Source organism: Mytilus californianus, unplaced genomic scaffold (genome assembly GCF_021869535.1).
Source record: "Mytilus californianus isolate M0D057914Y unplaced genomic scaffold, xbMytCali1.0.p SCAF_8, whole genome shotgun sequence".
In the NCBI taxonomy this organism is placed as follows: Eukaryota; Metazoa; Mollusca; class Bivalvia; order Mytilida; family Mytilidae; genus Mytilus; species Mytilus californianus.
The window spans coordinates 12,751,558-12,768,960 of NW_026262734.1; the positions used below are offsets into that span (position 1 = coordinate 12,751,558).

The 17,403-nt window shown below is 31.3% G+C and overlaps 1 protein-coding gene across 1 annotated transcript in view; it reads left to right on the plus strand.

Moving 5' to 3' along the window:
• The first annotated feature begins 868 nt into the window (after nucleotides 1–868).
• The window catches only part of LOC127710697 (equilibrative nucleobase transporter 1-like), a 180,292-nt gene continuing 163,757 nt past the window's right edge, over nucleotides 869–17,403 (plus strand). The window contains exon 1 of the mRNA XM_052216634.1: nucleotides 869–1,141. Within this exon, the coding sequence (XP_052072594.1) occupies nucleotides 952–1,141 (190 nt within the window). The 5' untranslated portion in view covers nucleotides 869–951. The remainder of the gene's footprint in view (nucleotides 1,142–17,403) is intronic.

Below are 17,403 nucleotides of genomic sequence, written 5' to 3' on the forward strand. Positions count from 1 at the left end.
TGATTGATTGCTGTTTGCTTTTCGCCGCCTCAGCACTGTCCCATTTAAGTTCAGTTTTCTAATACAACATCTCTTTATTATATGTGCTACAAAAATATATTTATATGGCACGATCAAAGACAAAAGAACATGATTGAAACCAAGACAAAAGGAGGATATATGTGCTCATTTATAAAACTGATTCTCGTTAATGATCAATATATAATTGTGTATGGAATACGTTCGAATGATAACTTAAACTTACTTATAACCTAAAGGAACTCTTTCTTGCAGGTGTTTTTTTAATCTTTTAAAAGTAGCGACACATTTCAAAGAGAATTTTGATAGAAAAAAACAAGTACTGAAATGTTATACCAACAAGCAGATGTCAATTCCATAATTATGTAAAGGATTCCATTCTATTCAAAAGACTGTTTAGTAATTTAATACTGTATATTTACAATAACGAAATATATTTTTCATCGTTATATTTTGAAATAAAATATTATTGAAACAAAATACTTAGATCGAGATAAATAAGATTTATATACATCTTATTTTTATCGATACATAGTATAAACATTTTCCATTTAAGAAGAGTATTGACCGAACAATTAGAGGACATATTAATTGTCCATCTGACTTGCAGCACCAATATAAAGATATTAATTTCCGACCTGTGAGAGAGTATCACGATAGATTACATCTTAATCAGATCAATTAGGTGATGCGCTATCACTCAGTCTACTGATAAATATTTTAAAATCATTGTCTCTTAACTGTGAAAATTTGAGTGAATACGCAGATGATTTGTTAGTTTTTTTTTCTGGATAATGGATTATATAATCTATTGGAACCTATAGGACTGCACTAGGTTTTGTTTCCTAATTGATCATTAATTCTGATAATTTTCAGTTAAATAACAGTTATTTTTACGCTGCTAAAGGGAATTTGTATGATCGCAGTTACAATATGGCAGAACTTAAAGTTGAAGACGATGATGCTAAAAATGGAAATTCGTTTGAAGCAATTGACACTTTGGTGCATGAATGTTTACATCAAAAGTTAACAGAAGGAGTGGAAGTTGCCAGAACACCACGAGGCATAAAGCTAGATAGTTGTAAACGTGCACGGGATCGTGCTAACAGACGACAGCAGAAAGGTAGGTCAACTTTAGAAGATCACAATTTGTAAAAAATGTATAATTTGAAATGACCAGATTTAGTATATATGAACATGATTTATTTACTAGTTTGTTATTGGCTTTGAACTAGATTAGCATGACTGGTGATGCATATATAGCATGAGACGTTTACTCTGTTTTTGCTCCTTTTTGAGTTAATGCGATTTCCTCAGCTTTTGTTTGTAACCTTGATTTATCTTTTTTAGCAATTAATGAGATTTGAACATCGGTAAACTACTGTTGCCTTATTTTTTGTCTTTGGTCTTTATGTTATTGGTTTATTGTGCCTCTTCCCGATCTGCTGAGTCTACCAGTTTTCAACTGACATGTACAGGTTGTTATTATGTTTTGCTGTAACTGAATGTCACAGGTTACCAGTTTGGAGGCTGGGCGCTCAAAATATGTTTAACCCTGTCACATTCTATATGTGCCTGTTCCTTGTCATGGACTTGAAATTCAATACTTGTCGTTGATAACTGTCTGTAATATTTATTATTTGTTTTTTGTTTTGTTGTGCATCAGGCGGTTAGTTTATGTTATTGTCATTTCGGGGAGCTGTATAGCTGACTATAGGGCATGGATTTTGCTTATTGTTTAAGACCTTTAGTTGTTTTAGATAAAAATCTGCCTAATTTGGACTCTGTTGGCCAAATGTTTCATTGACAATAATATCACATCTCCTTATGTTATATACATGTACTTTGAAAACAATTGATGTGATGACAATTTCATTGTTAAACGAACCAGTCTATTCTTTCACGAACAAAATGTTATTGTAACGTACGTTATACAATACTTAGCAAAGCAGTATCTGCTTACCTTTCCAGATCACCTGAGATCAACCACGTTTTCTGGTGGATTTGTGTTGCTCAGTCTTTAGTTGACATGGAGTGTTTGGGTTTGGGTCGTATTTATTTCTGGTCATATTATTGTCTGTTTATATTTATAAATGACTTTTGATTGTCCTCGTGATATATTTTGCCCTCACAACCCTTCCGTTCGTATTTTATTTATCCATTGACTTTAGAAGTAGAGCATATCTAACAGCAAACACCAAGATATATCAATCATCTCTTTCCTAATGTAAATGCACATACTATGTTTTGCATGTAACTATCTTTGTTCAGTTGTTTGAAGCATTTGATTATTGATTACAACTAGATAAATTCAAACTATTCCACTGTATAAAGATTAAACCAACGAAAAAGGTTTAAGTAATTTGAATCTGGTGTAGTTGACTTTTACGAAAAGAAAGTTAATATGAAGTGAGTTAACGTTGCATTTGATCCAAAATGAGATTAAAACTTTAAAGTTGTTGTTCTTCTTTTGCACAAACATTTAAAAAAAAATTGTGATTATAGCTAGTAACTGATTTATAGTTCCTCTCTATGTACATGTACATTATAATTTGTATGCCATTGTGATATTTGTGTTTATAAGGAGAGGAAGATTAAGGTTTGGGCGCAGAACATTTTTGCAAAAACACCAAAACAAGTGAATAATTTAGCACTGACACAAAAGCACATTGTAGCACCAAATAATCCGTTCACCTGTATTTTGGATAGTTCATTTTAGCGACAACTAACCAAGATGTACAATACTTATATTGGTTTTTAAAAAAAATGGAAATCAATGTTGGTAGCACAATTTAAAGAAAGAAAGTTGTTATATGTAAAGTATGTGCATTATTATATCGACAAATAGTTTTAAGGAAAAGAAATCAGGAAAAGATAAAGATATTTGTAGAAAGTTTATGTACTATCGAAATCCAGAAAAGATAAAGCGATATTGTAGAAGGGTTATGTACTATCGAAATCCAGAAAAGATAAAGAGATATTGTAGAAGGGTTATGTAGTATCGAATTAAAAAAAGATAAAGAGATATTTTAGGAGAGTTATGCACTATCGAAATCCAGAAAAGATACAGAGATGTTGTAGAAAGGTTATGTACTATCGAAATCCAAAAACGATAAAGACATATTGTAGGAGGGTTATGTACTATCGAAATCCAGATAAGATAAAGAGATGTTGTAAAAGGGTTATGTACTATCGAAATTCAAAAAATATAAAGAGATATTGTAGAAGGGTTATGCACTATCGAAATCTAGATAAGATAAAGAGATGTTGTAAAAGGGTTATGTACTATCGAAATCCAAAAAATATAAAGAGATATTGTAGAAGGGTTATGCACTATCGAAATCCAGAAACGATAAAGAGATATTGTAGAAGGGTTATGTACTATCGAAATCCAGATAAGATAAAGAGATGTTGTAAAGGGGTTATGTACTATCGAAATCCAAAAACGATAAAGACATATTGTAGGAGGGTTATGTATTATCGAAATCCAAAATAATATAAGAGATATTGTAGAAGGGTTATGCACTATCGAAATCCAGAGAAGATAAAGAAATATTGTAGAAGGGTTATGCATTATCGAAATCCAGAGAAGATAAAGAGATGTTGTAGAGGGGTTATGTACTATCGAAATCCAAAAACGATAAAGAAATATTGTAGGAGGGTTATGTATTATCGAAATCCAGAAAAGATAATGATATGTTATAAAAGGTTAATGTACTATCGAATTCCAGAAAAGATAAAGAGATATTGTAGATGGGTTATGTACTATCGAAATCAAAAAAATATAATGAGATATTTTAGAAGGGTAATGAACTATGTACTATCGAAATCCAGAAAAGATAAAGACATATTGTTAAAGGGTTATGTTCTATCAAAATCCAAAAAAGATAAAATGATTTTGTAGAAGGTTTATGTTCTATCGAAATCCAGAAAAGATAAAGAGATATTGTAGATGGGTTATGTACTATCGAAATCAAGAAACGACACAGAGATATTGTAGATGGGTTATGTAGTATCGAATTAAAAAAAAGATCAAAAGTTATTGTAGAAGGGTTATGTACTATCGAAATCCAAAAAAGACAAAGAGATGTTGTAGATGGGTTATGTACTATCGAAATCCAAAAAAGACAAAGAGATATTGTAGAAGGGTTATGAACTATGTACTATCAGAATCCAGAAAAGATAAAGACATATTGTAGAAAGTTAATGTACTATCGAAATCCAAAAAAGATAGAGATATTGTAGAAGGGTTATGTACTATCGAAATCCAAAAATGATAGAGATATTGTAGAACGGTTAGGTACTATCGCAATACAGAAATGATAAAGAGATATTGTAGACGGATTATATAATATCACTTGACTATAACTTCGACGCTAGAATTGATTTGTAACATTTTAGTTCTGAAACGGATGGTGAAAATGAGATCATTGGTTAATGTGAAAAGTATTTAGACTGTCATCGCTACATCTAAATGATTATTACATTTTTTCATTGCACTGCTTCAGATTAAACTGTATCATTATAATATTTTATGTTCTAAATGAGGAAAAACATGGATTTATTTTTTGTCGCTAAAATGAGAGGTGATAATTGTCGCTAAAAAGTTAACAATCTGGCATTTGAAATGTTTAAATGGGTTCTATTTTGTAGCTTAACGTTCGTTTCTATTTAGCTACAATGTCCTATTGATCTGTTAACATGTTCCCATCCAAATTATTTCAATTAGTTTCTAATCATATCCGATTTGTGTTCAATTACACAATAAAGTATCTTAAATCAAATTCATGGTTATACAATATTCTTGTACAGACACTCTATTGTCATATAAAAACGCGTTTTAATGCCCCAGATAACAAATGTTTTATGCAAGTTACAAATTATGGAGTATTAATTAATCCGGCATATTATGAAGCCGTTTCCTTTTACATTGACTTGGAGACAAAATGAAGTAGAAGTATGAAACTACAGGTCATCGAACGGCCTTTAACAAGCCTGTTTATTTTTGAATAATTTAAGACATTATATCTTAAGTATTTCGATGGAAAATGTTCAAGTCCCGAACCAACATTGTTAACATCCCAATAATAAAGACAAAATGTTATCCTTATGTAATGATATTAAATTGTAGTTGAAAAAACCTCATCAATAATTTTGTACGCCAGGCGATCGTTTCGTCGGTAAAAAACAAGTGAGCTTCAATAACGAAAGGCCTAGAAAATATGTCGAAATTATATTACAAAAACAGTTATCATTTTGTGACTCCATCAAAGACGACCAAAGGAATTCATTAACCACGATGAACAAGGAACGACTAGCTCAAAATATACATCAGCACATCACTTTGACACATGAGAGCGTAGAGAAAACTCTAATTTGTTTCTTATTCAATTGCTGTGTCTAACGATTGATGATTGATACATTCCAATGTGCCCAACATTGAGATAAATAAATTTTATAACTCGTATGCTAATCTATCATTTAAATTGATTTAGCTTCGAATGTTATGAAACGTATCACAAACTCTAAAAGCTGGCAATACCTTTAAAACAGCATGTGTGAATGTTCTAAAAAATACTTGTTTTAAATGGAAACAGTGCAGTTAAACTGAATCTAATAAATGCTCACTTGCATACACATAGAACAAATCTGTCATTTGTCAAAGTAAACTAAGATAGAAATGACAGTTTGATTACTCCAAGAGACATTAAATGGACAGGTGCAATCCTGTGTCGAACATTCCCAGAAATTGAATAACTTGAAATTTTATATAAGTTGCAAGCTGGATAGAAAGCAGTTGACAAATATTGTACATTTAATGCAACTGGAATGAGGGCAACGGTAAAATATTTCAGTCCCATTGTATCAGCATCGGGGAAAGTTTTTAACAACCACTGATACATTATTACATCAATGACATTTAAAAAACTACGAATACTATCGATTAGATATGCTCATGATGTAGTGAAGTAGGTAAGATAGTCGAACATACTTCCGTTTTGATTGTTTCGATTTGAAGAAATTATACGCTATATAGATTCAAATCATTCATATCAGTAAGGTTTTTTTTATAACTCCAAAAGTTTTGGTTGAAATGATCTTCAACTGCATTATTGATTTGGTCTTTGAATAATTTAGATACGACATCCGTTACAAATCTCATGTAGAAGAAAAGTGCGTCTTGTCTATTAAATCATAAACCTGGTATCTTTGATGATTTATAAGATCACTGTATTCGATATTGTTTGGCCTTCTCAACTTGAAGAATCTCCTTTACACGATTCAAAACTGCAACGCCTTTAAAAGAAATTATGTTGTTTCTAGCATTCAAGTTGTAGTTCCTCGAAGGTGACACGTTGGTGTTGCACTCCGATACATTTAAAATTATAATTGCTAATTCAATTTCTATGGGAGTAATGAAAATGTAACCATGTTTGACATCCTCATGTCAGCTATATATATTTACTGCTATTTTTATAGCTTTAGTTTTCGTTTTGATTAAAAAATTTGTAAACGGTGACGTTCATCTTGGGATCATTGCTGTCATTGATACAGTTGACAAACTTCATGTATCTTTAAATGTGCTGGATTCGTTCATATTCTAATAAAACTTTCGATTAGCTTAACATGTTTTGAGTGATAAGCAATCACTAAAATTAATTTATATCGATAATTATCTATATCTTATATTTTTTTCGCTCATCGATACTCATCTCGAAAAAAGCCTATGACTTGATTGTAACTTAGCAAAGGGAAAATTAACTGGTTAACATAATAAGTTATTTCTATGTTTTGACTCATAAATTTCAAGTTGCCTAGTTTAACTGGAAGACCTCTATAAAACTTTTTTCAACTCATCAATTATCTCTTAAATGAGTTTTAAATCCGCTGATATAACAAAGTTAAAATATTAAACTGATGGAAACAATTTTTTTTTTAAATCCGCTGATATAACAAAGTTAAAATATTAAACTGATGGAAACATTTTTTTTTGTATGGAAAAACGATGTTATCGTGAGATAAAATCTTTTGTTATCATTTAAATAAACACCGACAGAAAAATTCCATTTCTGCATCAAAGCTAACGGCAGTACACATTTGTACAGATACTTTCACGTGGATTTATCAGCTCCTCATTTTTTGAGGATAAATTTTGGATTTTCAAAAATATTTGCCTCGAGGATCACCGAAGAGACATTAATTACAGAAATATCTGCATATCTGGTGCAGTAGAATTGGTACCATTAATGTAATTATTTTTATTGCAGCTTGTTGCAATAAAGTATTGATTTATACCTGCAATCTTCCTCTGGCAAATTAAGAAATAATAATGCATATACGAATAAACATGAAGCTTTTGATACAAACTAGACGTAGTGTATGACATCAACATTTCCCTTATACCTCTTTAATGATTGGTTTAGTTATCTAAGTGGTTTTCCCTAATTAAGGGCCAGTCTTTGAAAGAACCAGGCAATTTAGAAGAATTTTAAAACATGTTCGAAAAAAAACCCGCCGTCCTAACCATCATATTTTGAAGTTGCACTCATCCTGAGTTAGAAATACTAGGTATTTCGTTTCTGCGTGTCTGTTAATTCGAGAAATCTCTAGATAACGTTTGGGTAGAATGATAGCAAATTACAGAGTTAGCTCCACTTAATTGGTAATATCTAGTGCATTTCAACCAAATTACATCTTGAAATATTAGAACAGGAAAAACAAACACATGTTATATCCGTGCATCATTATACATTTTGAACTTAAATTAATGTAAACTTGATTCCCCAATTCCATTCTCAATTTTATTGAGAGGGTTTATGTTGTTATGTTCTCACCACTGCCTGGTTCTTAGGTAGATTGGCACTTAAATTTATTAACCAAAGTCATAATCAATTATTTTATAAATCTTGGCATCACGAAACGATTGGGTTTCTACATATTACAGAAACATTTGTTATAAAACAAAAGCTTTAATATTTCCATTGGTTACAAGTTACATCGATAATTGTATAATTTAATTATTGTGCTCAATAACTGATTTATTTCCAATTACAGTTGAAGTTTCATGGTAGGCATCATTACAGAGTTTGAATAAATACAATTTATAATACGGTTTTACGGTCTTATACTCGCAGTCGACTTTTGAACGTTCTGTTTTACTATTAAGCTTTACAGACTTAAATTGACAGTTTTAAGTAAAATATACGGGAGAAAACTGTTATATTACAGATACTCACCGTCATAAAATATATTTGATCAACTTTGTTGTCAATTTGAGATAGCTGAATATTTCGCACATTTTCAGTATCAGATGTACCCTCGGCAAATATAATGAGTTTCTCGAAAATCAAAAGTAGTATACAATAGCATAGTTTTATGCAGGACATGTTTGAATTGAAACAGGAAAAGTCTTTAGAATTGTGTTTTGAATGTAGACAAGAGTGAAATGAGTGCATATGTATGAGAGATTTAAACATTTTAGATATTCCTAAAGTAACAAATCAGATTATATCCATTTGTTGTTCGTTGTTCGTTGATATTTGTTTTTGTCTTTATGTCTATTTATTCGGATGAGTCGGGTGTAGTTGGTTGGTACTTCCTGTTGTACTGTCTCACTTTTTTGTGTTTCTTGTTTTCTATTTTATGTATTATTAAACAGTTCTATCTGAATAATAGTATACATGTATACAGATGATACAAAAGAAAAAGTATACTATAATGTTTAAAAACAATGGTCTAGACAATAGCTGACAATGTCATGGATTATAAGAAAATAGTTTTCATTTGCATATAGTTTTCTTTTATCATTTTCTTACAAAAAACGACAAAAAAATAGAAATTGACAATTTTCACTGAATGAACATTTTTTCTTATTTTTGTAATTCTCATCAATATTATTTTTATTTGTAAAAATATTGAAATAAATTAGAGTAAAAAATATAGTTTCAAAGTTAGAAACAGTCTAATCATTAGTTTCCGATGTAATGGTTTATCGACTTTTGTTTGCTTTTTCGTCATTTTTTTTAGCTACGATATTGTTTGTTCTTCTTCGACTTTAATTGTCCCTTTGGTATCTTCTGATTCTCTTTTCCTAAAGTTGATGTCCCAATAGTTTTTGTAAATCCTAAGAATGAGCTCGTTATTCTTTAATAACATAAACGGTACCAATTTTTCTGCATCAGATGCGCATTTCGACAATCAATGTCTCTTCAGTGATGCTCGAGGCCAAAACTATAAACCAAAAGGGTAAAAAAAGTATAGCCAAAGCCGGGCAAGGAATCAGAGCTTTGCATGAGGGAGATGCATTCCTTAATTTAAAATAATTTCCAAAATTTTGTAACAGCAAATTTTAATAACACATAATCTGTATTTTCATGCCAAAACCGAAGTACTGGCTACTGGGCTGGTGATACCCTCGGGGACTATTAGTCCACCAGCAGAGGCATCGTAGTTACCGTTGCAGCTAAGTGAAGAAGAGGGTAGTTGTATATGTATCTGTACTAATGTTAAATTTAATTTCATAACATACAAATAGCAATTATATAATTAACCTAGTTCCCACAAGTTTTTTGACAGACATGTTTTGGTCTGCAGTAAGTCTTTTCTCCCTATTTTTAGCTCATCTGGTCCAAAGGGCCAAGTGAGCTTTTCTCATTACTTGGCGTCCGTCGTCGTCGTCGTCCGTCGTCATCCGTCGTCGTTAACTTTTCCAAAAATCTTCTCCTCTGAAACTACTTGGCCAAATTAAACCAAACTTGGCCACAATCATCATCGGGGTATCTAGTTTAAAAAATGTGTCCGGTGACCCGGTCAACCAACCAAGATGGCCGCCATGGTTAAAAATAGAACATAGGGGTAAAATGTAGATTTTGGCTTATATCTCTGAAACCAAAGCATTTATAGCAAATCTAAAAAGAGGTAAAATTGTTTATTAGGTCAAGATCTATCTGCCCTGAAACACGTTGTTGGGTTGCTGCCCCTGAATTGGTAATTTTAAGGAAATTTTGCAGTTTTTGGTTATTATCTTGAATACTATTATTGATAGAGATAAACTGTAAACAGCAATAATGTTCAGCAAAGTAAGATCTACAAATAAGTCATCTTGACCAAAATGGTCAGTTGACCCCTTAAGGAGTTATTGCCCTTTATAGTCAATTTTTAACCATTTTTCGTAAATGTTTGTGATCTTTTACAAAAATCTTTTCCTCTGAAACTACTAGGACAAATTTAACCAAACTTGTCCACAATCATCATTAGGGTATCTTGTTTAAAAAATGTGTCCGATGACCCCGCCCGCGAACCAAGATGGCCGACATGGCTAAAAAATAATACATAGGGTAAAATGCAGATTTTGCTCATATCTCTGAAACCAAAGCATTTAGAGCAAATCTGACAAAAAAAAGAAATGTTCATTAGGTCAAGATCTATCTGCCCTGAAATTTTCAGACCAATCAGGCAACACGTTGTGGGGTTGCTGCCCCTGAATTGGTAATTTTAAGAAAATTTTGCAGCTTTTGGTTATTATCTTGAATATTGTTATAGATAGAGATAAACTGTAAACAGCAATAATGTACAGCAAAGTAAGATCTACAAATAAGTCAACATGACCAGAATTGTCAATTGACCCCTTAAGGAGTTATTGCCCTTTATAGTCAATTTTTTACAATTTTCATAAATTTTGTAAATTTTTGTAAATTTTTACAAAATATTTTCCACTGTAACTACTGGGCCAAGTTCATTATAGATAGAGATAATTGTAAGCAGCAAGAATGTTCAGTAAAGTAAGATCTACAAACACATCACCATCACCAAAACACAATTTTGTCATGAATCCATCTGTGTCCTTTTTTTAATATGCACATAGACCAAGGTGAGCGACACAGGCTCTTTAGAGCCTCTAGTTTTCTGTGTTATCTGTTCACATACGCATTGAACCACCTAGTTATATCTTATTCTCTTATAGATAGCATTTACTTTTCCTACCTTATACGTACATCATTTTACATTTGTTTGGAACTACAAAAGTGCAGTTCTGTGTTAATTGTAATTAAACAGATATTGACTAGACGTAATAATTAGATGTATGGGCATAAACAAGAGGAGAAAATGGCATTGCAACTGAACCCATGATGGAAAAACCATAGGTCAAAGAAGTTGGTTTCGGTAGATTACTAGTCCACAAAGTTTCCCATTTCCTGTCCTAAATTCACATATGACACATTCCTAAATTTCTGGATATGCAGATAATACTTTTTGACAAGAAAAAGAAATAACGATAATAATGCTTGAAATTATTGCAATATTCCAGACAAAAGTACGCAGTTGTTTAATGAAATTCATTTGAACATTTTCAAATATTTATTGAAGTCAAAACTTTAACAATTTCACGGACAATTAATGTCCTTTAGCATAATTAAGTTTACAAATGTCCTGCTATAAAAAAAATAAAAATAATACAATGTCAGATTCTAATTTTGTACAAAGATACAACACATAAGTCAACGTAATGAATCTAGAATTACTAACTCCAAAATAAACGAGTTTATGACAGTGGATCATTAAAAGTCTGTATATAAAAGACTATTTTATATTCGATTAAATATATAAACTAATTCAATATAAAGAGATTTCAACTGTCCTTGGATTTTCGTCAAAATAACAAAACAACAAATGTATAGAGACTATTGGACATCCACATTTGACAGCACGCAGTCATTCCTTCATTTAGAGGCATCTTAATTATTGACAAGGGATAATTGTCGTATAAAGAACCTAATATACGTTAGAACAGACCTATTACCATTTACATTAGAAAAAAACCCCATTCTAAATATAAGCATATTCAAGCTTATTTAATTAATATCAGATGATTAACGTATTTAAGGCCTTTTTATGTCTTTGTGAAGACTTCAAATTAAAAAATAAAAGTCTGCTGTGTTATTTACGTAGTCGAACGACTAAAATATTTCCACGCCATGGCACAGATGGCCTAAGACAGATTTTGCAAATAAAGGCAACAGTAGTATACCGCTGTTCGAAACTCATAAATCGATAGAGATAAAAACAAATCCGGGTTACAAACTAAAACTGAGGGAAACGCATCAAATATAAGAGAAGAACAACGACACAACAAAAACACAACATTAAAATGTAACACACACAGAAACGAACTATAATATAACAATGGCCATTTTCCTGACTTGGTACAGGACATTTTAAGAAAAAAAATGGTGGGTTGAACCTGGTTTTTTGGCATGCCAAACCTCCCGCTTTTATGGCAACGTCAAACACAACACCAAAACGACAACATCACATGACAGGACCACAATACAAATAAATGGGAGAACATATAGGACAAAGAAACACACGAATAATAGCTAGCAGAAGGTACTAGGCTTAACATTCAATACGCCAGACGTGCGTCTCGTCCACACAAAATGGTTTTGGAATGTTTGGTTTTCAATGCTCTTTACCTTCGTAATTGATTTTACCTTCCAACGGATTTGACGAGTCTTATGCAGACAAAAGAGCATGTGACGTTTTTATTTATAAGCCTAGTATCTTTGACGAGTTTTAACAATATTGTTACAGTATCTTGACTCAATTTACAAGCTACATGTTTATTCTTATTCAGACACTACATGGACCAGATTGTAGATCTAATTTTTGTCTCTTTTCATTCGTTAGAAATGAATAAAAGGATATAGTTTTAACCAGCAACCCTTAGACAAAAAATATCAGAAAGATTTCGAGTGGACAACATACAATAGACAGGTCTACACATGTCAAGCTCCAAATTTGTCCAGAGTATAGAAAAGTTTTGACTTAATTAATTACCACATAATAGATAACACATACATTATCCAATATCTGCGATGAAGACAAATTCTTAAAAAAAACATAAATATCTAGAAAGGATATTAGACTACCACTAACAACGATTCTGACTCCGGTCAGGCATGTGAATATATAGCAGATATGAACTGTTCTAAGAGATCTCAAACCTCCCTTTGTTTTTAATGTCGATTGTTTTGTAAACAACACTCGCATAAAAGATCGAACAAATAATAAATCTATACAGGAAATGTACTGACATGTAACTTAACAAATAATGGTATAAAAAAAACAACGAAAAAATCAAAACAAAAACACTAAGAAGGTATATTTAGTACATATCAACATAACTTTTCAATTTTCATAGCAAAAACAAAACGATTCTCCTATGTGGTTCTCGTTATCCTTCAAATACTTAATTGAATAAGGCAGAACAATTGATTAGAATAATTCATTTTAGATACCCACATATAAAGTAAAACAAGGTTATAAAATGTAGGAGGACGAAAATCTTCTTATAAATAAATATTCACCATAAAATCATACCCCTTTTTACCTATTGGAAACGATCGTTTGTCTATTTAACAACACTTTACCCACATATTTATGAGATCATCTGAAATACCAGGAAATAAAACCAGCAGTCATATGTTCAAATGAAGTCTTTGTATATGTCAAAGCATGCAAAATTAGTTTTGTATGGAATTAACTAAATTATTTTCTGTAGTATTCAGGAACAAGCCTGTCATCTCATCAATATAAAGGAATAAGCGTAGGTTAGACAGTGACAACCTAATAGAAACTGTTAATATTTTTAAATAATATATACTTGAAAAAGAATACGCCAACATTAATATGTCAATTTTCTCAAGAAATCTAGATAAAGAACACAATAAAGCAGTAACAGGCACTTCCTCATGTCTTTCAGTACACTTGGGGTTTATCATGTGTTTGAAAGTCTTTGTTAGATTCATTCACAGCTTTTGTTTTACTTTGGCTATTTTGAGCTTGACATATTGTAGAGATACGTGTCTTTTGTTAAAAACCGCGTGTTGAACAGTAAAAAAAATTGCAATAAAGTACGTCTCAAAACATTATGTTCAGACTTTTTCTATACATTTTATAGTATCTTCATGACCACAACGGATGGTTCCCAATGAATTCATATTGACTGCTGGTATCAAAAGAAAAGTTTATCGCCTTTACTCCATTATCAATTCTCTCTCATTATAGAAGTAATGGGAGTGATATATGGTCTATAGGCTGATTAATTGTATAATACTAGTCTAACATTATTGAATAATTCGTAATAAATGCCATAGGTCTTGTTATTAAGTTACAATCGAACTCTCATTATCAAATTATGGTTCCAGACAGGAAAACTACATGTCGATAGATAGCATATCATGTTATAAAAGACAAATTGTCGTGTGAGTTGGAGCATCTTGATAAATAAATTACTTTGCGCATTTATACTACTACTATTCAATTCCCATTCTGACTATCGCAATAAAAAGTAAAACTGTTTATCCATAGCTTTAGAAATAATCCTATTCATGGTCTTGTATTTTTAATTGAGAATGTGTTAAAGCTTATATTTCATAACACTAAAAACAAGACAATAAACTCACATAGATACCAGGTTTAAATCTTGTACGCCAGATGCACCTTTCGTCTACAAAAGACTTATCAGTGATGCTCGAATCAAAAAATGTAAATTAAGTACGAAGTTAAAGAGCACTGAGGACCCACAATTCCGAAGGTCTTGTCAAATATAGTTAAGGTAATCTATTCCTGAGAAGTAAATCCTTAGTATTTACAAAAATCAAACTTTTGTAAACAGTTAATTGTTATGCTTTGTTTTCGACTGAAAGTAATTTGGTCAAAATTTCTATATCATTTGTTACATCTATATAAATAGAAAAGAAGGGTATGTATATGTGTAACAATACATCAGTTGGAATTTGAATTTTCCGAAGCAACGTTTTGAAATAATTTTGACCACGCACAAAAAGATGGAATAGTAAAGATATATAGATACATTTGGAGCTACATAATATAAAAAATGGAATTACCTTTGTTTCTAATATTGTCCTTCTTATTTCTAAGTTGGTGTAAATTTCAAATGTTTGTCTGTAGTAGTATAAGTTGAATTTATGCACATCCTACTTCAAGCGATTTAGAGTTTGATATTTGGTTTATTGTGTGGAAATTTGTCTGTCATTTATGACCGTATTTTATATATAAGAAATATGTCAGTACCGCAGCACTTGACATTGCGTGGAAGATATCCCCATTGATTTATATTGTCCTTCTGCATCTATGTCCACATTATCTAATCGATATCGCATTAATTTCAATGTTTACGTTATTAACCCTTTAATTGTAAACCAGTGTGAAACTTTTCAAAGCGACATTTGAACACGGTTAAATTAAAGTGATATTTGTCTCATTATCAATCACACCACATCTTTTAATGTATGTAGTCTTAACATATGTGCATATGAAAAATTACAACTTAAGTCAGTTTAAGGTATCCAGGCTTCAAGAGAGTGTTAAATACCATCTCTTGTAAGTTAGTATACTTGTTGCTGTTTAACAAGAACGCAACTTATGTATCAATATGCCTGGAGTGTGAAGTCAACTAAATACCTCTTAACCTTCTTTTACTGTTTTGCGGACGTTTAGTATTACGGGTCCCAGAAATCAACACTCTGGTGCTGACATGAAAATCATTGATGCGGTCATTTTCGGTAAATTCAATGTGAATAAAACACTTCGGGTTTTCTAACACAAAGCATTGACGGATGTTGGCCAAATTTAAGACACCATGTTGGAATTTTAATTTGAATACTGTTCCAATTAACGACTTATAGAGAAATACTCTTCAAAATTGTGTTTGATTTGACCTTTAAACTTTTTTGATATGACACTGAGTCATATGTACCTATAACGGTCTACAATATAAATGATATCTTACTCTAAAAGATATAACAAATATTATTTCCCTGAATATTAAAACATAGTTTAGTAAGTATGTTTGTTACGATACAAAAATATAATGAAGACGAATAAACTCTGTGAGAAAGGCATTGCAAATAAATATATCACAGTAAATAGTTCAATTTAACGTATGCATTGTGAAATATATTCAATCAATATAAGAATTGTTTGATTTCTGCACAATAATAAAGTGTAATGATCACATGACCGAAGTCTTTCCGTCCAATGTTGTTATTAAATATACATCCGTTGTCATGATTACTTGTATGTTTGTCCAGATATATATATATATATTACTAATGTTATTTCTCATTAATTGTATTACGATTGCATATGTTGCAACCGTGTACGTAGTTAAGGTCCTGTAATAATTTTATTCAGTCTAACTTTGAATTTTTCGAAAAACTAAGGATTTTCTTATCCCAAGCATAGATTACCTTAGCCGTATTTGGCACAACTTTTTGGAACTTTGGGTCCTCAACGCTTTTTAACTTTGTACTTGTTTGGCTTTATAACTATTTTGATCTGAGCGTCACTGATGAGTCTTATGTAGACGAAACGCGCGTCTGGCGTATTAAACTATAATCCTTGTACCTTTGATAACTATTTGAGATGAAGAACATCATCAAAATCGCAGTTCCTTTTTGTGTTTTTTTTTTGCACATACTGATTTTGTGTCATAGATGGATACCAATATCCTTTCTTTTCTATTATTCAGTTAATGGTTCAATTACTGAGTTCTACACAGATTTTGAATAATGTGATGGTTTGAACAAGTATTGTCTGGATAATTTAATACGCATTCACATATTTTAATGAAGGTCCAGTGTTGCGATTTAAACCTGTTATCACATTAAAATCTTTATATACGACATATAAACCAGGTTTTCCGATCATTTCAATTAATAGATTGTCATACATGAAATCGTGTTCACACAATTAGCCAAAAACGAGCATCTAACTAATAACATATCTGTATAAGGATATTTCAATCAGTTCCCTGGTATAAACTGTCGAATACATACACAAGAATGATAGATAATAATAATAGTAATAACAAAATTAATGAAGCAAATTTTTGAGAAGCAATCAACCGAACACAACGACTGTTATCTTCCTGAATTGGTATGATTTCCGATATAACTGAATATAATAATTTTTTTAGTTATGATAGGTGATGTTGCTAAAGGAAACCTTGTCATATTTGTTTAAACCTAGATGGTAATTGTGGATGTAGGATATTTGATTAATAAAGAACTTCCTTTCATACTGTATTAAATTCCCTGGCTGACTAACATGTATCATAACTATTCTCAGTTTGATTTAATAAATCATGTTGCTTCCTGCGTTTTTTGCCTAGACATTTATCGTAATTAGATGGCAGTCACTAAGGTACTAATTAACTCGGAAAAAGAAAGCGCCGGTAATTTTTATAACTTGTATTCAATCAACGATAAAACGACGTATGTTTGTCTATAGAGTGTCTATATGCCATTTTGTTTTGTTGACATAGTTGTTTGTTTTTATAGTGATTAAAAACTTCTGTAC